The following is a 26,408-nucleotide window of genomic DNA, read 5'->3' as shown; positions in this document are numbered from 1 at the left end:
AAACCATTGTCTCTGCCATGCTGGACAATTGGTGGATGTTTCCTACTCTACCTGAGAGCCCCCTTCATCATGCAAATTGAGCTTTAGTAACTGAATCTGTAATCGGTGCCATGGAAATATACTTAACATTGATGCCTACCTATTTATTAGATTACTCTTATGGTGAATTAGCAGATTTGCATCTGGTGTCATTTTTGGCCAATTGTGCGCCAGTTTTGCATGGAATCCATCAGGAAAATAGGACAAGTATCATAATCATACAGATATTTATGACTTTTTCATGTCGTTACGAATGTTGATATTATCTGTATGCATGATAAATTATTTATCTAATGGTCTGAAACCCTGCACAGTGTATTCCAATAAACTGGCCTGAAAAAAATCACTTATATTGTGACATTTTGTGCCCCACCATTTACCTGACAATTCAATTCTTGTGTTTAGCTCGCGAGAACAGTAGACAGTATAAACCACAGACATCTATACAGTGTGTTGTATACTTGTCGAATAACCACTAATCCAACAATGCGCCCTCTAGTGGGCAGGATTAGTTGTCACTGCATTTCCGTTGACTTTTGATCTGGCAGAGACCTGGTATCGTGTGTAATCATTTCACACAATGTAATAAATGAATGTGATTTTTGAAGAATGATACAAAATTAAAACTGTGGATGTAAAACAAAACTCGTTTGGGTTTGACCAAAACAGAAGAGGTGTTTTGTATTGAGTGTTTCATTCTTTTGAAACAGTCAGTCTCATTTACACACAGACGCGTCTGTTTTTTCCGATGTTTGGAGGAGAGCGTGGAGGCAGCAAGCAGCCATCTGATCTTGTGTTGTCAGATAAGCAGCAGCTCAGCCACAAGTGGATCTCCCTTTACCGCCCGATGCTCGTATCTCACTATATCGCTTTTAAACATGAACAGGCCGCCGAGGCTGTTCCTGTAACTGACGCCAGCTCCAACGTCTCCGGTGGATAAACCTGTCGCCTCTGTAACGCTGGATACTTTTCAAGGTAAACTCAGTTTATTTGTATGTACCGGTAGTAGTTTCCATTTTGGATTAGGTGTGCCCACTCTGTCGCCGGGGTGTTTTAAATAGTGTCTGCGCTGGACTTTGAAGGTGTCACAGTATGCACCTGCGGTATCGCTTGTTTTAGGCCTCAAGCGATGCCTCGGTCCACAGTTGAGCTGTGAACCCGCCAAAACACGACCTCCACCCGGTGGCGCGTCGCCGAGGGAGCCGCGGCAGAGCTACGGGCAGAGAGCGCCGAGGTTCCCCTCCTGTGTGAAAGGTAAAACAGCCTTATGCTGCAGTTAAAGCTAATTCCTCCATGTGCGGTGTCTCCTGTGACACATGACATGTCTGCTGGATAAGTGCTGTGCAAATTACCACCAGTCTACATCCAGTTAGTAACCTACCTACGTCCACGGAGGTAGGTTACAAAGTTAGCCTGTTGATTAATACAGTTGTCATGGTATGGTGGCGTGTGCAGGTGTGTTTAGAGCTCCGTGGCTCGCCAGCTAGCTGACGTTCCCCCTGGGATGAACAATGACATCCTGAATGAACTGTGTGTGAGTCAGTGCTCAGCCGTTGCTCGGGACCATGGCGATGTTTGCTGTGGAACTGGTTTCTAGCAACTTGAGTTAGCTTTGTACTCTGTGTGAGGTGAGTGTAGAGAGGGTGGAACTCTGCTCTGGATGTGTTACACATTGTGCTTCTAATAATAATAATGTAATAAGAACAGCCATTCATGCTCACATGCTTCCCCCTCTAACTTATTTCTAGCTGGGTTAATGGCACCACACCTCCCACCCAGCTCTCCTCTCATTCACTGCTCTCTCTCTCTCTCTCTCTCTCTCTCTCTCTCTCTCTCTCTCTCTCTCTCTCTCTGTCTGTGTGTCTGTGTGTGTGTCCGTGTGTGTGTGTCCGTGTGTGTGTGTGTGTCCGTGTCCCAGGGCTCCTCTACAGAAATGCACCCACCATCTCGCCAGGACTATGTATCCCTGAGCCTTGCTGGACAAGGAAGTGGAGGTTACAACAACAGTAAGCACTGGAGGAGACAGTCCTGCTGGAGGGTAAGTGGGTCGTTGCAAGCGGCTGCTCATCAGGCAGGAATTTCCGTCTCTCCTCATGTTCCCAGTGTTCTGGTGTCCTCCACCCTACTCTAAACAGGACACCACCGCTGTGTCCCACTTTCCTCGTAGCTGGTTAAGGCGGCTGATGCTCGCCAGTTTATCTGTGGAAAAGTAACTGTGGTTCAATTTCTAGGATGTTTAATCTTAAATTGTGTATCTTCTCTGGGATCATTCGTGAAGTGAGGGGTAATGTTAAGCTGTAGATAAACAACTGGTGGTCAACTTGAATTGTCTAGCAGGTGCTACGTTGTGTCCTCACATCATAATTGCAAAGTTGGGCTTGTTGTATTTTATGACTTTTTCTAATTATAAATGTAGTAAACTAGACTCTATTTGTGACAGCAGGACAACGTGACCTCGCCAGAACTCTTACAGTGCTTAAGCACGATTTTTAAAACAGGGCCTGGTTTTTCAAAACACTACACACAATTAGCACAACCACACACCCAATTAGCAGAACACCTCAGATCCTTTGCAAAATGAAACACTTTCGTAAAAACTATACACTAAATGATCAAAACCATATTTTAATACCATATGAAACACAAAAGTTTCATATGACCTAATTCTGTTTGAGCCAGTTACACACTGCTGTGGCTAACTAAAACACTTTTAGCAATTCTACTTCTCAGTGATTAGAGTACTGTATACAATAAATTCACCAAACACTACACAAGACCAATGCTGCAGACTGATGAAATCATAATTTATTTCTCTCCATATACCAAATCAGTCAACATGTCAACATGGAGAATCACAACATAACATGTCTCAGTTTTCATGCTACTTCAGTAGTGTGCATAACACTATAAGCTCAGCAAATATCAAACAATCAGAAAATTTTGTATCCAGTACAGGTTAGAATGACAGATGCCACATTGCCACTGTATATCTGCTAAGATTTGGCTTAGTCCAGCCTCCCTCAGCATCAATCTGTGGTTCACGACATGGTCCACTAGTGTTGCAGGAATTTCATTTGATAAATTTGGTCCTCTTCTTCTTTGAGCACATTTTCCTCCTGCTTCAGGTCTTCCTCTTCCTCTTCTTCTTCCTCTTCCTAATGTATACAAGTATTTTTAGTGTTTTGCAAATCACTGTTTGTATTTTTTTGCAAAAAGTGTGAAGCTGACATTGTGCTTATAGTGGTGCAAATCTGGCCCGATGTTTTGCTCCTTGAGTGTAAGGTCTTGATAATTGTTTAATACTTTTGATTTTTAGTGTTTATGCAATCAAGAAAACTGTAATGCAATAACATTTCCAATCAGTGCATTTGGCAGAGTAAGGAAAGCCCCATGACTTCAATAGTGAAGTCAAAACAACAATTGCAGCACGTATATTTTACTCTTTAGAGTGTTCTTTGCTTTTAAAACTTAAAGTGGTTTAAAATTTCACAGGAGCTCTTCTCATATTGATAATAGCTACTGTCGGTCATACCAAAAGATGGCATGGTATAATATATTGTATAATAAACCAGTCCCAGTGCAGATTATCCCTTTTCCGACCTGTTTTAACATTCGTCTTGAGAGAACTGATCACAAGTTGACAGCTCTCAGTCAGTCCCTTCACAGCTGCCTTCTCGTGTCACCACTCAGGTCTCACTTCCTCTCATAAGCAACATTGCTTTTCATAAAACCAGATGTTGTTTTTAGCCAGTCTGAGTTTACAGGTGACCATGGGCAACTGTGTGTGTGTCTCAGTGTGAGGAGGAGAGTTGAGGAGATGGAGAGCGGAGAAGGGAGGGGCTGAGCATCAATGTGCAGGCATTGCGATGAAATAAGAAGATTTTAGTCAAGTCAGTTTATTTATAGACCACAACCCTAACCCCACTGCTTTACACAGACAGGAAATGATATTATTTGATTAATGGTAACTAATCAATCACCACAGCAAAACTGCTCCACATTTGCTATTCTCTTCAAATACATTTTAGCAGCACAAGACAACATAATGTATTGAATTTGAGTGATGAGACCTGTCAGTCATGTTGTTAACTGTTGCTTATTGGGTCAAGATGTATGTTCTGCAGGAGCTGGGTTGAAACTGACATTCTTCTCCATCTGCCTCTTTCTGTGTGCCTGCAGAAATGGAAGCAGCTGTCCAGGCTGCAGCGGAGCCTCATCCTCTTCATCCTTGTCCTTATGTTTATCTGTGGGATTGCCACCTATCCTACCGTCACTGAACACGTCAGAGGTAAGGCTTTTCATACATTAAACATTTCCCATGGGATTTTCTGTCTGAGCTACTGGCCTGATATCAATGCCAACAGAATAATGTGTTTAATGCTGACAGGAATGCATATGTTTGCACAAGTGTGCAATGTTGACAATATTTTGTTAATGCTTGAAGTGAGAAGAATTAGAACTTTATCAACTCAGTAGATGTTAATGGACTCACTAGGAATTGGTAGCCGAAGAATTGTCTTCAGAATATCTACTGATGACCCAGACCGAAAAACTTTGGCCCTCTTCAAATCTGTCCTCAGAGATCTGATCACAATTGGACAGTGTTAAGTACATGTGTTTACACATGGCATTAATATGCATCCTGAATGTGTCTCCTGTGACCATGTGACTGGATCTCAGGTCCCTGCTCTCTGTGCAAATAATCACAACCATCGTGTGTTGATGGAAACCAAATTATGTCATTTGTACCTAGTTTGAGCTTACAGGTGTGTCAGAGGACAATGTTTGTGTGTGTGTGTGTTGGCACAAGCTAGAGAGAACAGGAGCACGCATAGTCAGGAGGAGGAATGAATGAATGTGTGCAGCTATAAAGAAGGATTTGACCTCTCTAGAAAATTTTCAAAAAATCAGTCATTATTTGGTGATCAGTGTTGATATTGGGGCTGTAGCTACAGACAAATACATGAGGCTTAAAATATGTTTAAACTGGAGCGGCAGCTCTACCAGATGATCTAAGGTCTCAGCCCGCAGAGGCCCAGGTTCAGAGCCGACCCAGGGCCAATTATGCATGTCCCACTAATCCTGGCACTGACCTCTTTTTAACAGATCATTCAGGATGGATGTTAGTAACAGGTCTGAATGGGGGCTTTGGATATTCAAACCTTAATACTAAAAGGCTCCTCTCAGAAACTGTCTGAGGGTGAGAAAGTGAAACCACCTTACCCCCATGAATCAGGAGCATACAATACACAGCAATCAAAGAGCTTCCACATTTTCACTGTCTAAAAAAAATGTCTTTTTTAGAAATTGTGGAAGTAGAGACAAGATTTTCCTATTTTGTCGACTAGTTTTAGAGCAGTCAGTGTGAAGCTGGATTTGTGACCTATGATGATGATGCAGTAGAATGAACACGTTATGTCCTTCCTCCGCCTGCAGCAGTTATTGCTGTGAAAGTTGTGAAAGTTTGCAGAACCTCCCACTGTGTTGTGCATGTGTGAAAAGCAAACAGCAAATAGAGTGCTATCTAGAGTAAGTCGATGGACTTAGGTCAGGTACATGTCGTGTATGAAAACGTGCTAACAGGAAGGGCAGCTCACTGTGTAAAATAAATGGACTACTCCATTTATAGTTAGATGAAGAAATAAGTAATGGTGCAATATTATTGGAGGGTTGTTTTTTTAAAGTCTGCAGCAGACGTTGTATTAACCTATTGATTAATAAAACCTTTTTGTATGTGTCTTGAGGCCTTCCAGATGCGGAGCACGAAATAGACAGTAACAGCGTACTGAGGCCTGCCATCCCTCATGTGCTGCCTGAGCCTATCAAACAGGGCCACCCAGCACTGCCAGAACTACCTTCCGAGGTTTGTAATTATCTGCTTCTGTTTTCTGAAGGCTGTCACAAGGTTACTTCAAATTTTAGAAGCATGAAAGATTTTCCTTTTGATCTGTGACTCCTTGATGGCTGTTCCGTCAGTTTGCGAATGATGTTTGATGGAAAAAGCACTTTGTATAAAAGTGCTTTATGAATGTGTGTAAAAGAGTGAATGTAACTGATGGTGTGCATGAGTGTCAATGAGACTAGAAAAGCATTATATCACATGAAGTGACGTTTTAAATGGTTAAATACTTTTTTAATCATGTAATTATTTGCTGCAGAGGAAATTATCTAATAAGAGAGGGCCACCTGTCCTTCGGAATCGCCTTCAGAGGAAAGGAAACACTTCAGATACAGTGGTGGTGGACAAGGTGGCTGACGGCAAGAAAGAAGGGGAGGAGGAGGCAATTATCAGGTGACACTGGCAATGTGATTACAACCAAAGCTGTCTGCATGTAGTTCATGTGGCTAATTTCTCTCTCCAACGGTGACTTTCAGCTGGCATGGGGCATTGATCGACACTAAACAGGTCCCAGAGGGCACCAAGGATGGGGGAAAGGTGGATTCACCTACCAACCAAGAAGTCATAATATCCAAAGAGTCAGGTATCTGTTGTTTTATTTACCTCAATTATTTATGAATTCACATGTATAATTTAGTATTTATTTAAATAAAAGCCGATGTATCACAGTTTCTTAGAGGCTTTGAGTCTGACCATATACTTCTAACGTACACTTCAGCATTCACCAGAAATCATGTCATTTGATTCCTTGTTGATCTTTGGACAGAGAGGGGATCATAAACTGGCATCTTGTGTGTTTTGTGTTTTCTAGAAACTAGCCGGCTGGAGACGGTGCGGGAATCTTTCAGACATGCATGGAAGGGCTATAAAAAGTTTGCTTGGGGTCATGATGAGCTTAGGCCTATCTCCAAGTCCTACGGGGAGTGGTTTGGCCTTGGTTTGACGCTTATTGATGCCCTGGATACCATGTGGATCCTGGGACTTAAAGAAGGTAGGCCATATCTTCAAACACTAAACATTGAATCAAATACTTGCCTCCTGAATGCTTGAAATGTTAATCTGAAGAGGGGGAAGCTCACAGGGGCTGGTTGCAAAGCTTGTTGTCAAAATATATCAAATCGTCTGTAGAACAACCTAAACCACAGGAGCACATTTAGGAAATAAGTGAGGACTGTGATGAGAATGAGAAGAAAAAGACACAAAATTTTTCATAATGGCATTAGCTTTAGTGCAATTTTAAACCAGATGCATTTCATGTATTGGTAAATCTTCTCCGCTTATTATTATAATTATTCTTGGCATGAATGTTTTGTTACAGAATTTGAAGAAGCAAGGGCGTGGGTGGCAACAGAGCTGTCCTTCAACAAGAATGTTGATGTCAACCTGTTTGAGAGCACCATTCGCATCTTGGGAGGTCTGCTGAGCACCTACCATCTAACTGGAGACACCCTGTTCTTAGACAAAGCTGTGAGTACAACACACATGCTCTCATTTAACAACATTTATAGCCACATGAAGGAGAAATTATGTAAGCAGGTATTAAACACACTGAAGAAGAAAGAAAGCATCACCTTCTCCATTGCATTTAATCTGCCAATAAGTCTGCAGACAGAGCTTAACCTCTTTACCTAATTAAGACCAATGGTGCAGAATAAAACATACAATAAAAGTTGTTTAAACTAGATGTGAAGAGCAAACAGAATTGCCAACATTTACAAAAACATACATTTTTTGGCCACAAGAATAGTCAAACCCACTCAACTTCAAGATTAAACCTGGCGGCAGCGACATTTATGGCTCGTTCATGTTTATTCCTATATACTTAAAAACCTGTGGCCCAGTTTTTGCCGATTTGATTCTGTACAATAAGTGGTGGCAACTAGTTGCAAGTATGGGGAAATTGAGAGACAACATAAGACGAACCTGGATTGATCTCTCCAAAAATCCAAGAGTCTCCCTACCCTGTCTAGTGCCCCTGAGCAAGGCACCTTACTCCCCCAACATCTGCCCCCCGAGCGCCGTACATGGTCGCTCACTGCTCTGTGTGTCCTGCACCAGATGGGTAAAAGCAGAGATTTAATTTCCCTACCTGCATGAGTGTGCCTTTGCATGTCTGTGCATGTGTTTGGGATGAATAAATGGATCTTAATCTTTACTCTAAAGTCAGCAGTTTGACTGTACTGGTTAATGTCATTCTTTTAGAAACAAGACAACGGGACTCAAACATTTGGGGATTTTACCATGTTAAAAATTGGCAGTGAGGCAAAAATCTGCTGTTTTGTCTGGTTCCTTTTAGTACAGCAATTGCTTCATTACAAATTCTAGAGCTTAGTATCCACAGGTTTGGACTCAACCCCCCCAGGTCACACACCCATTCAAACAAACACACTGATAACTGAGAGAGGAAATGGATACATGGATAAAAGCGTCAGCTAAATTAAATGTAATGTAATGAAACAAGACCATGTAGTAATTCATGAAACTGGCTTCTCACCCCAAAACAGTTGTTTTTACAACCCCACTGCCAGTAATAATCGGCATAGTGGTGAGTAGATAATGAGTGAATTTTCACTTCTGGGTGAACGTTCCCTTTAACACAGAAGACGGTAAAATAATATAGGCTCCGGTCACAAACAGCAATACAACTCAAAGCGGTTGAGTACACACAACAAAACTGTGCACCACCCTCATCATCTCAAAAATCAGGTCTGGTTTTCACTGACTTTCAGCAGCAAACATCGGCACATAATCTTTGTTCTTCCTCTATAGAAAGACATCGGCTCCAGACTGATGCCTGCCTTCAACACCCCGTCCAAGATCCCCTTCTCTGATGTGAACATCGGGAAAGGTACAGCCCACTCCCCTCGCTGGACCTCAGACAGCACAGTGGCTGAGGTTACAAGCATCCAGCTGGAGTTCAAAGAGCTCAGTCGCCTCACCCAGGATCCCCAGTACGAGGTGACGTTTTTCGATTGTCACTTTGGCTAAGTTCTCTGTCTGCGCTTTGGCTGAGACAACTTGATGTCATCTATTTTTTTTTACCATAAATAACAGTGACAGGAAAGTACTCCCAATCAGCAGGTGTTGTTTTGTAACACCTATGCAGTATGAAGCCTTTTTTTCAGCCCTGCATTAAGTTCAACACAAAATTGAAGCTGGTCATTTACAACTAGAGACACAATTACAACGAACTAAGTCTGGCTAAGAGTTTAAGTTGGGAAGAAGTGGACAGATATAGCAGTGGATTTCAAATGCTAGTGGCCTATCATCTATCATTTTGGCCATGTAGTATTTCATGCAGCTGGCTTCTCACCCCAAAACAATTGTTTTTACAACCCACTGCCAGTAATAATCTTTTTCTGTTGTCAGTCATTCTTAACTTACCTGGACCCCTTTCCAGAAATATTGTAAGGATTGGACAATGTTTGCAAGCTGATGTAAATTATGGAATTATTGATTCTTGTCTGTACAATTTAACACTACTTTTTGTAAACTGCACTGGTCATCAAGGATGTGTCAAACTTACTTGGTAGTGTTGAGTGTAGACAATATTAAATACTGCAGTGCAGCATGAAGGTGTGATGAATTATTATCCTTTCACCTGTTGTTCTTCTCTGTAAACATTGAGCAGCTCTGCCAAATACTTACTCCTTCTCGCACAGGAGAGTCCAGACTGCCTTATATTAGTAGTTTGTTAGTAGTAGAGATAGTTTGTTAAATATATCGGCAGGCTACTGTGGGTTCAACATCCCGAATTTCTTCTCTGCAATTTAAATTTTTTTAACTGTCACTTTACTTTGAGTCATTGAATGAATATTACAAAACTACCCACAGATCTCTCTGTTTGACCTCTTACCTTGATTTTCCAGGATGCGGCGGCCGAGGTTATGAATCAGGTCCACAAGCTGGACGGCAAGCTGGACGGTCTTGTTCCCATGTTCATCAACACAAACAATGGACAATTCACCCATCAAGGCATCTACACACTTGGAGCCAGAGCCGACAGCTACTATGAATACCTCCTGAAGCAGTGGATCCAGGGAGGCAAGAAGGACAACCAGTGAGTTGAGCCACAAGAGCCTTCTGTTTACTGGCATAACCAGACCTGATACTTGGAAACACTCAAGAAACTGCTAGAAACTAGGTATCTGTCTTGTCTTTGGATGAATATTGAGTGAGTCTTACTGATGCAATAATGTAATGACTACTGAGGACTCATGCTTCAGAAAAATCTACAACTCACAGAGACACAAGACAATATTCACAGAGCTGTGCTCATGCCACTCCTGTCTTGTCTTGGCCGAGAGAGCTGAACCAGGGTTTCAGGAAACATGTCTCTGAACATAAAGGGATAGTTCACTAAAAGATTTTACCGGGTTTCCTCAAAAAATTATGCTGAAGGCTACATTTGCTACGTATCGTTTGAAATCGACTACAGATACACACCAAAACACCTGTCTCTGAGCTCCTCCGAGACAGGTGTTTTTAAAAGAAAAAATATGCCGGCTCATTAATATCTGGAGATACTGACACACAGTGATTACAGCAGGAACTTTACAAGAAAAGTTTTGTGTCAGCTCAGTATCAACAGGGTGCTTCCTGTCTTTCATGATAAATTTCATTGTTGGAAGCTTCACTCTTGTGGTGAACATGATGTTGTGTGGTGCTTCTAAAACGTCTGAATGCGTTCTTAGATTTCAGTGTTTCCTTTTCAAAAATTTAATTTTCAATATAACCCATTATCTTCATAATGGGTTATATTGGGTGTATACTGAAGGCACTGTATTTCCATTTTATTCTTCAATTAAGTCTTATTCTTATTTATGACATTTCCATCCCCAATCATAGCATGTAAATCTCCAAGTGTCAAATGTCTTTACTCTACCAGCTTCTTTTACCTTTTCATGCTCAAGAGTGCTATTCCAGTCTTTAACTCTCTCTCTTGCTCTCGCTCTCTCTCTCTCTGTGTGATTTAAGGCTCTTGGAAGACTATCTGCAAGCAATAGAAGGTATTAAGAAGAACATGTTGCAGAAGTCTTCTCCTAATGGCCTTACTTTTATAGGAGAGGTCTCACATGGACAGTTCAGCACTAAAATGGTCAGTAATATTCATGCCACTCTCCTGTTGCTCTCAATTCTGTTGAACTTAGCAAAGTACAGTATATAAAATTTGGTTTCAGTGAAATTACCATTAATATCAGAAAATAAAAAATTAACCAGTAAGCTGTAGAATTTGAATTATAATCAGATATCACTAATCAGATAATGAATGTATTAACTGGCCATTCATACCATTATGGAGGACTCAACTGTATTTGTCTGTGCTTTCAGGACCATCTAGTGTGTTTCCTGCCAGGCACTCTGGCCCTCGGTGCTCACAACGGCCTGCCTGCTGATCATATGGATCTGGCTAAACAGCTGATGGAGACCTGCTACCAGATGTACGTGCAGATGGAGACGGGCCTCAGTCCAGAGATTGTCCACTTCAATATGCATGAGGGCAGCATCCGAGACATCGATGTGAAAGTAGGTCGAGATATTTTTTGTGTAACAGAAGAAACACTGGAAATCAGCAAAAATGGGACTAAAGCCTAAGTTTCAGATGTGACTCACAATTTATTGTTTGTGTCTCTTTTGTATTGTCTGTTCTAGCTTGCTGATAGACACAACCTCCTGCGACCAGAGACTGTGGAGAGTCTCTTCTACCTTTACAGGTTCACCAAGGACCTCAAGTACCAGCAGTGGGGCTGGGAGATTCTTAAAAACTTTAACAAGTACACCAAGGTAAAATGTCTTGATTTGGAGTCAGTGTGTGAGTTGGGCGTTTATAAGCAGGTCTGTTGTTCAGTGCACAGTTATGTGAGATTATTAACTAATTTCCAAGTCAGGGAAGACATTAGGAGCCACGTCAAACCAAACTGTCCCAGCGGAATTGTATTTTCTCTTTTATATCTCAAATGAGTTGTGAATGTGTGTGTTCCAGGTTTCTTCTGGTGGCTATACCTCCATCAATAATGTGCGCGACCCAGACTATCCGAGTCCTCAAGACAAGATGGAGAGCTTCTTCCTCGGAGAGACCCTGAAGTATCTGTACCTGCTCTTCTCAGATGACCCCGACCTCATCAGCTTAGACCAGTATGTCTTCAACACTGAAGCTCATCCTCTGCCTATTTGGCCTTCCACTGCGTGACACACACAGCGAAGGACTCAAATGACATTTATAAACACAACAAATGATCTCAGGGTTGGTCAAACACCAACATGATAGCTACATCTGTTCGGTCTCAGTGAGTGACCTCTGCCAAAACCACCCTGAACACAGATGGAAAAGCCTCTTTTCTATTGGATCTTTAGTTTGCTCTGTGCCAACGGTCTTGGTGAAATAACAGGAGCCTGGTCCAGTGTGTAGCTTATTTATAAAAAAATCTTTAGGATTTGTGTTGGTGACAGAGTGTTTTCCGGAGGAGCGGACAAAGGTTTCTGTTCTCTCTCTCAGATAACCTCAGCACTGGAGAGGATCCTGAATGTCACTTGAACTGAAGCCTTCTTGTTATGGGGGGAGGTGGAGTGTCAGGTTGGACTGATACAGATGTTTGAATTGATATTTTCAGATTGTCAAACATGTTCAATTTCTAACAAAAATCACAATTTTTATTCCAGAGAAATCCTCCAACACGTCCATGTCTTAATTTGTAGCCCTCCATTGTATTATTATTACAATGGAGATGTTTCTGAAACAGAATGTAATCCATTGTGACACAAAGCCAGTGTCTGGTGGTCTTACCTCAGTGCGAGGTGTGAAAGCAGCTAAAACGTTCCCTGACAGCAGCCACCAGCTGTGTGAACTGAAACCAACCGCTGCTGCCTGCTGCACCGAGAACCTGACTGCTCTGCCCACATGTTTTCACATGGGTGCCAGCCTTGCAGGGATTAGAGGAAAAAGCGAATTCCTCATCACACTGTATATAGTCTTCAAGTGCTCTGGTTAGAACTATTCTTCCTAAACAGGGCAGGGCGTGCCAACAGGCTGTTAATACATTTATACCTGAATTAAAATGCGATTTATCATCAGATTGTCCAAATCAACTCCAGAGGTCAAGGACGTATTGGGATTGAACATTGAACACAAGTATAATCTTACAGTTTGAAGTACAAAATGACATGCAGCTGTTTCAAACCAATGAAGTAGCAGCTACACAGCTAGAAGCCATTAGCCAGTAAACACAGGAAGCAGTCCTCACATTACTCAAGACACTTGTAGATGGAGAGATAACAAGATCGAAAAAACACTATTAGGGCTTCACTGGTGGCTGCCATCTTCTTCTCCTCTTCTTGGTTGCTTTCATGGATCTGTTCATACAAATGGATGGTGAGCTGAACAGAGCGATCAGACACCCATCAATCCCAGCTGAAAATCAGGTTCAAATCATACCTACATATAATCTGTATACAAGAAGCAATTTAATGTCAGGTGTAAAAGGAGTCTGTGTGTCTGCTGTTCCGTGCTGCATTCATGTCATACAGGATATGGTGGGATTTCACAGCACATAATCCCACTCACTAACCTCAGATCAAGAAGACGCTGCTTGGAAAGTGCTAATTGATTAATGGATTACTCGGACCAGTCATAGGCAGCTACAAACGTTTATTGTAGGGTTATGGGCACAGGATTTAGTAAAATATATTTTTGTCATTTGGAAACTGCGTGTATGAAATGTCATAGTATTCGTGACTCTGTTGAAAAGTAGGTTTACAAACCAAAATTAATTTTTAGCCCCCGGTCACCCAAAATGTCTCTGTTCATGACCTATACCAAAACCTTGTAGCAGCTTTTCCTCCCACGTGACATGAATGCAGCTTCCGTCTCTACATGGGACACAGACAAACTTATTCCGGCTGTCGTGAGGTAGCAGATCTACTTCTGAACTGTGAAGCTTTTGTTTTATGACCTTAGTTGTGGGTTCTGAGCATTGATTTGTTTATTTCTTTGTGTTTTTTTTTAATGTGTCCTGAGCAGTTGCTCTTCTCGCTGAATGTTCCATTTCATTATTTTGTCATCTGCAAGGCTTTAGTGTCTGTGTTTCCGACTCGTTTGATTTTAAATATAAATTTAGCATAATATATTGATTTCTAGTGTATTTAAAGTTGTAATTGCAGCTATCTAAACACACTGAGCTGGGATTGTGAGTGTTTTGTTCAGTTCTTGTTGTAGTGGCCACAGCAGTATGCAGTCCTTCCTACCAATACCACTAGTTTACATCATAGCTCCACTTGTAGTTGTTACTTTTAAAAACTTTGAATTGAGACCAAACTCATTTAGTTTATTCTGTTATTTTCCTCACGTGTGCCTTCAATGTTGCTTCAGACAACATTCAAAAGACCGACTGTTAGCTGTCTGTGAACGTGCATTTCTATTCATTCCAGCTATTTTTACTGGTTGCTGACTTACAGCATTGTGTGGTAATTGCGATTGGGGATCATTTTTACACTAGGATTGAAGATTGATATTTTTCCCTCAAATCAATCATTAGGTTTACGTGATGCCTATCTCTCCCGGTGTGTATTTAAACCCTATTAACAAGGGCTCTGCGTGATCCCTCCCTGGATGTGTTTCAGCATAAAACCTGAGCCAAAGACATGCTGGGGATATCATCACCAACGGCGTCTGGTTTTGGTCTTATTGATGAAAAGCCATTTTCTCCAAAGCAGCATCTTTCAGGAAAAACTAACACAGGAGATATTTTCAGTGCTTTTGATAACAGTGTCACTGGTGTGGGTTTGGAAGACTGATGCCACTATTTTTAAACTAAAGTCAATGACGACTGATGGATTTCTATATTAGTTGCGGCCACCAAACAGACTGCTTTTAACAGCAGGCTACACACACCACAGCTGTACAGTTTATCAGTTTGTCATTATTAGATCAATTACAGTGGTATCAACACAAAGCACATTGAGTTGGAAGATAAAACCTAACTTGAAGCATCATATAAAGTACAAGAACAGGAAAGCTCTGAGGCAGGTTTTACAAGGGTTGTAGAGTACAGTTGGAGTTAGGAGGCCCAAATACTCACTGTGTGCACATAAACTACTCAATGTTTTGTCATATGTGTAAACAACCTTTGGATATAGACTGAGGTCGATATGATTGGTAAATACTCTTAGACAAAATTGGTTATTGTGTATTAGCAGAAATTGTCTGATTTACACATGTTGCAGACCCACATGTTCACATTGCGTATGACTTACTGTAAATAGAAGCCTGTGGACCTAACTGTCCCTGAAGTGTCCTGGAACGCAGGTCAAGCATTAACCTGATCAGTCTAGGATCATGTTCCTCAAAGACACTGTTTGCCCCTTTTTACCTGCAGGCGTGAAAGATGACTACACATTTGTAAGTTTGTTCATCACAGAGCGACTGCTAGTTTGATTCATTTCTCAGCAGAGGTTCTAGTTTTTTTTTTTTATATATACCGTCTGAGTTTATCCGAAGTAGCCAAAACATGACTAATAACATCTGCTGGCAGAGGTTCGAAGATGCTCCTCGCTGACGACACCTGTTTTCATTGTTGGAAAAGTAGCAATTGGAATCTATATATTCCAAGAGCTCCTCACTGTCCTGAGTGGTGTGTGTCCTCTCTGTTATCTCTCCAATGCTCTGAGATTGGATCTTACATATAAATGTGGAACAGCTTTGTTCTGACAGAGGGGCGGTAGTATTGGTTGTTTTTCTTCCATTTCAAACCTTACACAATGTATTGTTGATGTAATTTGGTGTAAAATAAAGGCTGGATCTGCATTAATTCTGTGCAAAAAAAATAAAATTAAAAATATTTTATTGAACAGAAACATTTGTGTTGATCATTACTGGAGAAACAAAGCTGCTCTGCAGTGAGGGTGCTACATCTGCTTCAAACATGTAATTTTTTTATTTTAAACATTTGAAAATACAGCAAGAGCAGCTCCCTCTCATTTCACAGACATATACTGATCACATCCCAAAGAATGAAGAGCAGAAAACCGCAAACCATTAACACCCAGCAGACAGCGCGGCAGTCACATGCAATTCCTGCCCTGATTTATAGAGGGAGCACTACTGTATTTGACTGGATCGTCCCAGCAAATGCTGACAAAGGGAGATGGTTTCTGGTTCCCTCGCTGTGTGTTGTGTTTCTTCATGTCAGAGACTCGTGATTTGACTTTTTCTTGTTTGTTTCGATAAGCACTAAAAGGAATTAGCTGTGATAATGCTAAGACATTCATTAGGTAATCAAATAGGTTTGAACTTGGTAATCACATGTTGGAGCTTCTCAGCCGTGGATAAATCCTGGTTCTCTCAGCCCTCCATGAGGCTGATGTGAATATCTTGAGGTCCTGAACTGTTGGGCAGATGGAAACAGGCTGTTTGAAAACGCCAGCTGCCTGTGTAGAGTAGGGATGAGGTGCATCTCTCACCACTGTACATGCATGGTCTGAAATTAGCTCAGCAGTGAGCAGCTCCTCTGAGATGACACAGTTCACTGGTATCCCACTCAATCAAACCCATTCATCACACAAACTGACTCACAGGTTCACTCACTTTTTGTTCAGTTCCAGGGTGAACACACTATATTCTACACCCACGTTCCAGAGAGACATGAGGTTTGTTCAGCATAATCATTAAAACCAATAACTAACATCCACTTTGTTGGAGTGTGAAATACTGCATCAGGACATGAAGAAATGGAAAGGACTTAAAAGGCACTGGATCATTTACAGGATATTATCCTGTGTGTTATTACACATCAATAATTCATTCTTTAATATACAGTATAGTGTGACAGAGAGACTGAGCTTTAATGTGCTTTCTTTAACCTTCTCCTCTCCATCTTCACCCACTGTGCGATGAGGTCTGCTTCTGTTTTCCTGGCAGTGATCACTGACACTGGATCAGCATCATTGGATTCTCTGTAAGAAACAATAGAGAAATGTCATATTAGATTTTGTCTCGTGAGTTTAAATTCAAAGTGAGCTGGTTGTACCTCAGGTCCAGGTGATGGGCTCCCTCAGGAATGTTGACAGCGATCAGCGATGTGCTCAAGGACTTGCGCACCTGAACAGCAGAGAGCTGGTTAATTCAACCGACCGACCACAGTGGCTTCACAGTTCACTGGAAACTACGGACTTGGTTTGATCTCTTACCCCTCCGTTTGCCCACGGGTCCAGGTCTCCATTGGAGAAGATGATGTTGCTGGCTGTGGAGAGGTCTGAGCACGACAGCAAAGTTCATGAGAATCAAAGGGACAGATATGGAAACAAGTTTTATTCCTGTTTTAAATAAGATTCATGTCAAAACATCTGGAAAAACACATGAATCACTGCTGATCGGATCATAAATGAGAAATATAGATGTTGCTTTTTAAGTTTTCCCTTGACCTACGTGCTTGTCATGTGACATCACCTTTGTATAACGCAGTCCTACACGGTCGACATTTCCTACATGTGCTCGAGGTGTCCTTCAAGACCTTTAGAGATTGTCTAGAAATACTATATGACCCAAAACTCTTATCAAAGGGCAGAATCGTCCAGTTTAACTGCTTTCCTACAGACAAGCTGTTAGACAAATATATATAAACATTTTAATAAATTCTTAATAATTATATTTAGTCGTTTGTCATTATTTACAAAAAATGCCATGAATGTGAAGTTATTCATGTCAGAGGAATTCTCCACTGCTTCACTAAAGTGTTCTCCATGAATAAATATGGGTTTGAAGCTTCCGCATCACAAAGGCGTAAATATATACTAGAAAATGGTTGGTTCAGAACTGATAGTGATATCGCTAGACCCTTTTAGTGCATAACCATACTGAACAAAGAGATACTTCAGTCTGACCCTGCCTGCTCAGTATCATCAAACTCCAGTTCTTCACACATTTCTGGATCACAGGTCAAGACGCTGCGATACAATCACGACAGACTGTGGTGTGTCTAATACTAAGAGTCAGCTCACCATTACCCCAGAACTGGGTTTTGAACCAGTCTGGTCGTGGAATCACAGCCCAGCGTTTGGAGCAGTAAATCTCACGGTCTCTGTCCGTGAAGGACATGGGAGGAAACATGTCCGTCACATTGTTGCTCTCAAAGCACAGATTGACCTCTGTGCACGCCTGCAACCACCACAGAAGTATGGTTAGTCATTGTTAAGATTAAGCACAATACATGGATACTTTGGCTCGGACATTTTCCAGAGTTTGCCTTTCATATATGAAGAGCGCAGAAGGAGATTTAGATTATTTAGGTGAGTGGTAGCACCTGGCTAGAATATGCAAGTACAACCCTAGCTTAAACCAACCCAAAATAATAATAATTTACAGTACAAATATGATACGTTGTGCACTGTCAGTGGATGTGGAGTTACCTGGTAGTCCCAGGCCAGGCTGTTGAAGCCCAGTCCACATCCAGTGGGATCAGCACACTCCAGATACAGACTGTACAGGTCGAAACATGTCAGCAGCCCAGTAGCATTATACACAATCCCTGCAGGATGATAATATGGAGGATATTTCAGTGTCTGCTTGAGGGAGGTCGACATGATGTAGAAACAAAGCAAAATAAAAGCACACCCCCATTCCCTTCTATTATGAGATTTTTTCTTCATAGGGACGTCTTCTTCTGCACAAAATCCCTGCTTGAAGAACTCAGTAATGAGACGGACGGACGGACAGACGGACGGACGCACGGACGGACGGACGGACGGACGGACGGACGCACGCACGCACGCACGCACGCACGCACAGACACACAGACACACAGACACACAGACATACAGACATACAGACACACACACACACAATAAGGACAAACTAAACTAAACCAAAAACTTAGTAACACAGGATGCTGTCGTCTTGCTAATTATTGTATCCACAAAAGAAGCATTTGCTTGTAGGTGTAGTTGTAAGTTAGGGAATATGAAGCTGGCCACTGCCGTCTAGTGGTTTTTGACATGAAATATATCCAATAAGCAACTGGAGATGTAATACTTTAAATCTCTACTTGCTCATCCTCATTCACCAGAATCAAAAGTAAACACGGTCCTGTGGGAAAATAAACGGTATAATTTCAGCTCCCTATCACCCATCATTGTGACCATTCTGTAGGATCGATCTCCTCATGTGATGCCCACACGGTTCTAAGCTGCTTTAAATAAGACAGGGTTCAGTTCTGTTACCTGCAGTGTTCCTGAGGTTAGCAAGTAGGTCAGATCCACTCAGCATGGTTTCACAAGCCACCTGAAAATCCGAGGCACAGCACACACGTCACTATTAGAACTGTTGTGTAAATATGTAATCAGGTTTATGTCACATCTGCTCATTTGTTCTCATTTTGGCTCATTTTCTCCTTCATCTTAAAATAAATATTTTATCAGATCTCAATCAATTAATAAAATTTTATTTGTTTAGCACATATTCACAAATCCTAACATCTCAAGGGGCTTTAACATGGTGTGATGCCATCTGCCCTTAAAGCTCACCAAGAGTTAGGAAAAACTACAAAAAAACACCCTATTGACAGGGGAAAATCCCTAATGCAGCTTACCCTTATTATAATATATTTCCTTTAATAATCCTTTTTTTTTTGGAGCTACTGTGTGTCTGTTGTGTTTGTCTGCTGTCTGTCTGCTGTGTGTCTGATGTGTGTCTGCTGTGTGTCTGATGTGTGTCTGATGTGTGTCTGATGTGTGTCTGATGTGTGTCTGCTGTGTGTCTGCTGTGTGTCTGCTGTGTGTCTGCTATGGAGCTGCTGTGGGTCTGCTGTGGAGATGCTGTGGAGATGCTGTGGAGATGCTGTGGAGATGCTGTGGAGATGCTGTGTGTCTGCTGTGGAGCTACTGTGTGTCTACTTTGGAGCTGCTGTGTGTCTGCTGTGTGTCTGCTGTGTGTCTGCTGTGGAGATGCTGTGGAGATGCTGTGGAGATGCTGTGTGTCTGCTGTGGAGATGCTGTGTGTCTGCTGTGGAGATGCTGTGGAGATGCTGTGGAGATGCTGTGGAGATGCTGTGTGTCTGCTGTGTGTCTGCTGTGTGTCTGCTGTGTGTCTGCTGTGTGTCTGCTGTGTGTCTGCTGTGTGTCTGCTGTGTGTCTGCTGTGTGTCTGCTGTGTGTCTGCTGTGTGTCTGCTGTGTGTCTGCTGTGTGTCTGCTGTGTGTCTGCTGTGGAGATGCTGTGGAGATGCTGTGTGTCTGCTGTGTGTCTGCTGTGTGTCTGCTGTGTGTCTGCTGTGTGTCTGCTGTGTGTCTGCTGTGTGTCTGCTGTGGAGATGCTGTGGAGATGCTGTGTGTCTGCTGTGGAGATGATGTGTGTCTGCTGTGTGTCTGCTGTGGAGATGATGTGTGTCTGCTGTGTGTCTGAATGAAGTCTGAACAGAATGAAGTCATGCATCTTCCGGTCCTGCACAGATTTCACAATAAAAACCTTTTTTTTTAAACAGGTGAATGGAATCGCTGGAGCGCTTTCATTTTGAAAGATATTTTGCTGTGTGCTGCTTGCGGAGAAGATAAGCAAGACGTAGACTCTCTAGAAGATGAGCCTGAGCCCCTCAGTTCAAGCACCCAGTGAAACACAGTGTAAGTGATATAACTGAAACTGTGCAGCCACACTGGAGGCTCACAGCTGCTTTTCTGTGTGCATATTGTGCAGCTTAAGATGAAATGAAAATAATACATTCCTCACTAAAGGACAGCATTTTAAAGGACAGAATTTTGGTTCAAAATAAATGGAAAGTACCTTGACAGGGTTGGCGGGCATGTTGCCCATGAAGTGAGTGCTGTAGGGGTAGTCCAGCATGGCCATCAGAGTGAAGGCATTCCTCAGCAGGCCGTACAGCTGATGGATGTCCGGAGCAGATGACGGAGGTTTACACAGAGTAAACTCTGCCTGGATGCCTTTATAATCTGCATTTTAGAAAGACAAAAAACTTTTATCTATTTGTGCAGGGGAAGAAAATTAATGTCTAATTAATAAGCAATTGTACCTCTGTTATAAAACATCTCTATATATATACTGTGTGTACATTTACATTTAAATGAGAGCATGTACACTTATTTATATATAAAATGCATATGTTCCCAACCAGGATTATTTGTATATCTATGTTATTGTTTGTTGCCATTTCTATTGCCATTTTATATATGTATTGTGCAGCATAGACAGCAAAATAAGGCTGACATTTCTATTTTTGTCACTACATAAGCTGAAGGTCCTCCTCTCACACAGACTCACCTTGGCGCTCAGCTAATTCCTTCAGCTGATGGAAAGCTCCTCTCACAGCATCTCTGCATTCAGGGGCAACCCTCTCAAAGTCCTTCGAAAGAGAAGCAAAAGTTGTTATCAAACTCGCACAAGTGTGTGTGAATGCATGCATTATTTGTTGTAGTGTACTGATTTAATAAAGTTAAGTGTTTGAGAAATTACATTTGGCCTAAATTCTGATGTTGTAGAAGCTTTTAAGGTTAGGTTTAATAAAGCAAAGTGCACTTGTCTACTTAAAGAACAAAGTGAGCAGTAACAGAATGAGCGTCCATGCACTTACAGCAGTGACATCTTGAAAAAACTGCCGGGAATCTCCAAGCCCAGCAGTGGACAGTACGGGGGCGCTGGCAGCCAGAGCTCCGGCCACCACATTTGGATACTTGATTCTCATATAAACTGACAGCATTCCACCGTAACTGCAGAGACGAGGAGAGCCAGGGAGAGGGGACACAGTCCGAGATGAGACATCATCATGAGACATCAGTCATGTCTGGCCTAAGACAGACTGAGGAGTATCTGGGTTAGTGTTACTTTTTTCTGAACAGGTATCAGTTATGTGAGAGCGAAGAGCAACTTCAGAGGAGTGAAAACATGAGCATTGAAAGGTCGCCTGACAAACACCACTACACTTTGTTAAAAATGGCAACCATAGCCAACTCTGTAATTGTTTACTCAAAAGGTAAAAACTATATCAGATGACATGTGGTCTGTTACTCTGTGATGTGTGTTAACTCTTTAGGTGATGAAGGTCAATTTGGAGAAGCTAGACCTGAATTAATTAGTTGATTCAACAAAAATACCAACAGTTGCAGATCTATTTCAGTTGATCGTTTAAGTCCTTGTCTGAATAAAACTGCCGGACAACACAGTCTGTGGTGCCAGCTTCTCAAATGTGAATACTTGCCGTTTCCTTCTCCAACGATAAAATATATTGTGTTTCAGGTTTGGACTGCTTGTTGAAGATGTCAGCTTGGCTCCGAAAATTATGATGGGAACTTTTTATTATCGTGTTTTATTATCTTATTGACTAAATGATTAATTGTGTTTGCTGTTTATTTTTTAATGTTCACTGGTCTGTCTTGTTTATGTGTATGTGCTACCTTTACATGTTTTATTGTTGACAAGTGTGGGATTATGGTTTGAACAGTTAATAGAAAACCTAATGAATGAGAAAAGATTCATGTACATACAGTTGAATAACACCTCTATAACAGGGCAGGACGTATTGCAGGGCTGTTGGACTGGATTGAACTGGTTTAATAAAAAATAAAACAAACGTGGTCAAAAAACTGTGGAATTCACTTGAGTCAGTGAACCACCGGGGCAGCATGAAGCAGCTCAGAGCACTGTTTCCTTTTGGTTCATGTGTTAAACTTTAAATTAGAACACTGCCCACTAAAATCAACTCTAATACTCTTAAGAAGGGATTAATTTAGCAAAAAGATCAACCAGCTTTGGACTAATGAGATCAAAACTTTTGACAAACTCCACAAGTCACTCGATGTACGACGCTAAGTATAAGGTTGGCTGGGTTCATCCTACCTGCCACCAAACACAATGACAGGAGAGTCTGTGGCACCCAGCTGCTGCTTCAGTCCAGTGATCATGACACTGTAGTCGGCGAGGGCCTGCTCAACGGTCAGCAGGCCGACCTGCGGGATGTTGAAAGAGTCTTTGCCGAACGGCAGGGATTTGCCATAGTACCTCTGTAGGAGGCAGAGGGGGACGAAGATGGTCAAGAAACTATGAAAAACACATTGTGGGTCATACTGTTGCATGGTGTGGCATGGTCCTTCATCAAATTGAACACACGCACCGACACACACACACACACACAGCAGTGTATTTAGACTCAGTCCTACATACACTGTCCTGCTGACACAAACATTAATCAACCACTGCAAATAATCTCTTACAAATGCTCCGTTTACCTTGTTTAACTACAGAGAGCAGCTGCTCTATGTCTGTGAGCTGTTTTTAAAGATTTGTATTTAGTGGAAACCATTGGTCTTTTTATGGGATTCAGTGGCAATATAGAATCACATCAGATGTATCTGTTCATTCAACAGTTTCCACTGTTGTTTCTGATACAATATTCAACATTGGGTACTGACACTAACACCCTTTTTTCATCTCAAATGGTAATTGCTTTCTAAAGGAACTATTTACAAAACTTTGATTATAAACAATTGAGACTGAATTTAATTTTACTCAGGAGCTCTTTGAGAACAGTTTCAGAATATTGACCCAACATTTGATCCCAGCATCAAATATCACAGTGGCCAATAGATAAAAAAACACAAATAAAAAAGACACAGACCATCTTCTTAGTATCATTATAATATTTACTTAATTCGTGTATTTACTGATGTCTACAGTTTTTCCTTTTCATAATCATGTATTTAATCCTCTAAGCCACCTTGTTTCCAGGGTCTATTTTTTTATGTGTTGATTTTGTCTCTTTATTTTAAAAAAAATCACTTTTGTGAAAGAATCATCAGGATTTTGAGTGAAAGTCACACATATCTCTGTGGAGATTCTCAGTCATAAGTGTCACAGCATATTCAAGTGCTAAAAAACGTCTTAATTTCTAACTGACTGCTGAGAGTCCCAGGTAATTCACTTGAAGGGTCGTTATTGTTACCGGAGTGGCTGGACCCAACCTGCTGTTGGTTTCACTGGGAGTCGTTTGCAGGTCGTTGACCCACCCAGGATAAACCAGTTTCTGCCTCATTGTGTTGTAGGCTTGAAATGTACAGAGATGTGGTTTTTGCTGAAAGTCCTCCTGATTTTGTCAACATAGTGGATTACGACGATGGATGAGAGGTGAAACGTCTTCAAGAAACTCAAGTCCAGTCAAACTGATTTTAGCACATAGATATTAAAATATATTGTTTTAGGACGTTCAGAGACCACAGTTTCACTTTAAATGATTGCAGGGAGATTCCACAGAGCCACAGCATGATCACTTCCCTTTTATGGTTTCACAAGCAGATTCGATTTTGTACTGGTTGACTTGTTTTATAGTTCAAGCAGCTGACATGTGGGAGAGTATGAGTCAAACTTGAATCATCCATCCAACCACCTTTTCCAGACAACCAGCAAAATCAACATCTGTGTTTTCCTTACGTGTTCAGCAAATATGACAAGTGCCCTCTGCTGAGCAGCCAATTCTGTGATGAATCCGGAGTTGATGGCAAATTTCCAGATGTCTCCCTCGTTGCCTGTGTAGAAGAATATAGGACCGTAGCCCTTCTGCCAGTACTTATCTAAAAGAAGAGAGAGAGAGAGAGAACAACCTATTGAGTCATTTGCTCTGTAGTTTTGTCATATTTGTGACAGGAACCTGGTCTGACCTGTGATCAGGTAACGCTGGCTGAATGTCCCATTCCCCATGCTGTTGAAGTTGAAGTGATCCATAGTCTGAGTGAAATACTTCTCTGTGAACTGGGGCTCTGCCTGGACGCCATCATGTTTCTTGGACTGTGACAATAAATTAAATGTGCGACACATAATAATCTGAGTTAGTTTCTCTTGTCGCTGACTTCATTTGGTCACAAGAACTCGCACACTATTCAACACCGTATTGACAGATAAGCCTTGTTTACAGTCATACACAGTTGCATTGAGCCACAATGACGAGAAGTAGCACTGGACTGTTTTCTCCACAGCAGGACGGAGCGTTTGGACAGAGAGCAAGCTGACACGGACGCGTTACCTTTGGGTGAGCGTGAGGCAGCGACTCAGCGAACAACACGAACACGGTCACGGTGACGAGAGACACGACTTGATTCATTTTAGATTTCAAATTAAAGTCACGAGGCTCAAACCTGCTCGAACTATGGCACCGCGCCTGCGCAGGGAGCAGCTGTCACGTGACTTGTGTTATGATCTGTGCTGCGTTCACGTGCGACCCGTACCATCCGCCATTCTTCAAGTAAAGCGCTAAAACAGAAAACTAGCATTAGCATGGCTGATGGATTAGTCAAAAGGAACAAATATTTTGTATCAATTCAAAGAGAAATTCATGAGTATGAAAGCGTCTGCTCTTGAGGTAGCCCAGGTTGAATAGATGCCAATGGAGCTGAAGCACCCAACATTTTTTTGGCCAATGTTTTCCACAACAGCGGTAAAACGAGAAATATAATTTCGTCAGGTTGCAGTGACGTACCTGTATGTAAGTGCCTATGACGTCACACACCCTGGTTTCAGAGCCTGTCTGTGTGTGGGGGTGGAACAACATGATCGACACCACAGTGACCAGTCAGTTGTATGCGGGCTGAGGCCATTTTATTTCCAAATTTGTACTAAACATACAAACTATAAAATAAGATTTGTGATACAATGAAGACATGGTTTACAAATAAAAACGGTGTATTCATATTTGTATAAGAAAAGAATCATCTAACATGTGAGGCCTGTCAGCTCAAGAGTTCGAGCACAGCCCTGGTAGGTTTTTAAGATGCATTTATTAGTCCTAGACACATGCACAGACATGCAAAGGCACACTCATGCAGGTAGGAAAATTTAACCTCTGCTTTTAACCCATCTGGTGCAGGACACACAGAGCAGTGAGCGACCATGTACGGCGCTCGGGGAGTAAGGTGCCTTGCTCAGGGGCACTAGACAGGGTAGGGAGACTCTTGGATTTTTGGACAGATCGATCCAGGTTCGTCTTTTGTTCTCTCTCTGTGTAGTCGAACCAGAGACGAATCAGAGACCTTCTCTGCCCATAGTCCAAATTTCTGCCACTAGACCACCGCCTCTAAGAGCTCCCCACCTTTACAAGGGCCGCTGGACACTTCCTGCCTCTTTGTCTGATGCCTGGTAGATGGTGACTGCTGGGTTAGTGCAGATCTCTGTGGCCCAATGCTTGAGAGGAGATTCAGGGTTTGCCGCAGTGCAGGGTCAGCCATTTACTGTCGCTATAAAGTGGGACCCCAGATTGAGCAAGATCTAGTGCCAGATTGCTGTTTCTGCATTTGTTTTTACACCGTTGGTCCGACATCTCATGTATCGGAGTACTGTTTGACCTTTAATAATCATATTGGTTGTTTTTTAAATATGAACCAACTGAGACTCACTCATTCCTTGAACAGTTTGTTGTTCAAGTGGCCGCCACGTTTTGACCCATAGGCTGTTTTAAAGGACACATTTGTCAGTCTTAACACTGTATTGGGTAA

The 26,408-nt window shown here is 41.9% G+C and overlaps 2 protein-coding genes across 3 annotated transcripts; one reads left to right on the top strand and one right to left on the bottom strand.

The window, feature by feature from the left end:
* Positions 1 to 828: 828 nt before the first annotated feature.
* Positions 829 to 15,787, top strand: man1b1b (mannosidase, alpha, class 1B, member 1b). Of its 2 annotated transcripts, XM_062384861.1 has the most exons (15): positions 829 to 1,014; positions 1,159 to 1,293; positions 1,958 to 2,077; positions 4,219 to 4,327; positions 5,784 to 5,902; positions 6,198 to 6,331; positions 6,415 to 6,521; positions 6,750 to 6,929; positions 7,257 to 7,405; positions 8,708 to 8,896; positions 9,808 to 9,998; positions 10,916 to 11,036; positions 11,270 to 11,464; positions 11,591 to 11,722; positions 11,922 to 15,787. In XM_062384861.1, exons 3-15 carry the CDS (start codon positions 1,973 to 1,975, stop codon positions 12,126 to 12,128), a joined length of 1,938 nt encoding a protein of 645 aa, XP_062240845.1. In that variant the 5' UTR covers positions 829 to 1,014; positions 1,159 to 1,293; positions 1,958 to 1,972; the 3' UTR covers positions 12,129 to 15,787. The 2 variants fall into 2 exon arrangements, with proteins under 2 accessions (XP_062240845.1, XP_062240846.1); XM_062384862.1 differs by lacking the exon at positions 1,159 to 1,293.
* Positions 15,758 to 25,087, bottom strand: dpp7 (dipeptidyl-peptidase 7). Its single transcript, XM_062384863.1, has 14 exons — positions 24,944 to 25,087; positions 24,582 to 24,708; positions 24,355 to 24,494; positions 22,768 to 22,931; positions 21,506 to 21,641; positions 21,196 to 21,277; positions 20,701 to 20,867; positions 19,148 to 19,208; positions 18,338 to 18,456; positions 17,930 to 18,086; positions 17,120 to 17,184; positions 16,960 to 17,030; positions 16,793 to 16,885; positions 15,758 to 16,317 (listed from the first exon to the last, which is right to left on the bottom strand). The coding sequence occupies exons 1-14, from the start codon at positions 25,019 to 25,021 to the stop codon at positions 16,275 to 16,277; spliced, it is 1,503 nt and encodes a 500-aa protein (XP_062240847.1). The 5' UTR covers positions 25,022 to 25,087; the 3' UTR covers positions 15,758 to 16,274.
* Positions 25,088 to 26,408: the final 1,321 nt, after the last annotated feature.

Source organism: Platichthys flesus, chromosome 3 (assembly GCF_949316205.1).
Source record: "Platichthys flesus chromosome 3, fPlaFle2.1, whole genome shotgun sequence".
NCBI classification, from domain to species: Eukaryota; Metazoa; Chordata; class Actinopteri; order Pleuronectiformes; family Pleuronectidae; genus Platichthys; species Platichthys flesus.
Note: the sequence above shows the minus strand (reverse complement) of the source record. Positions and strands in the feature narration are given on the sequence as shown.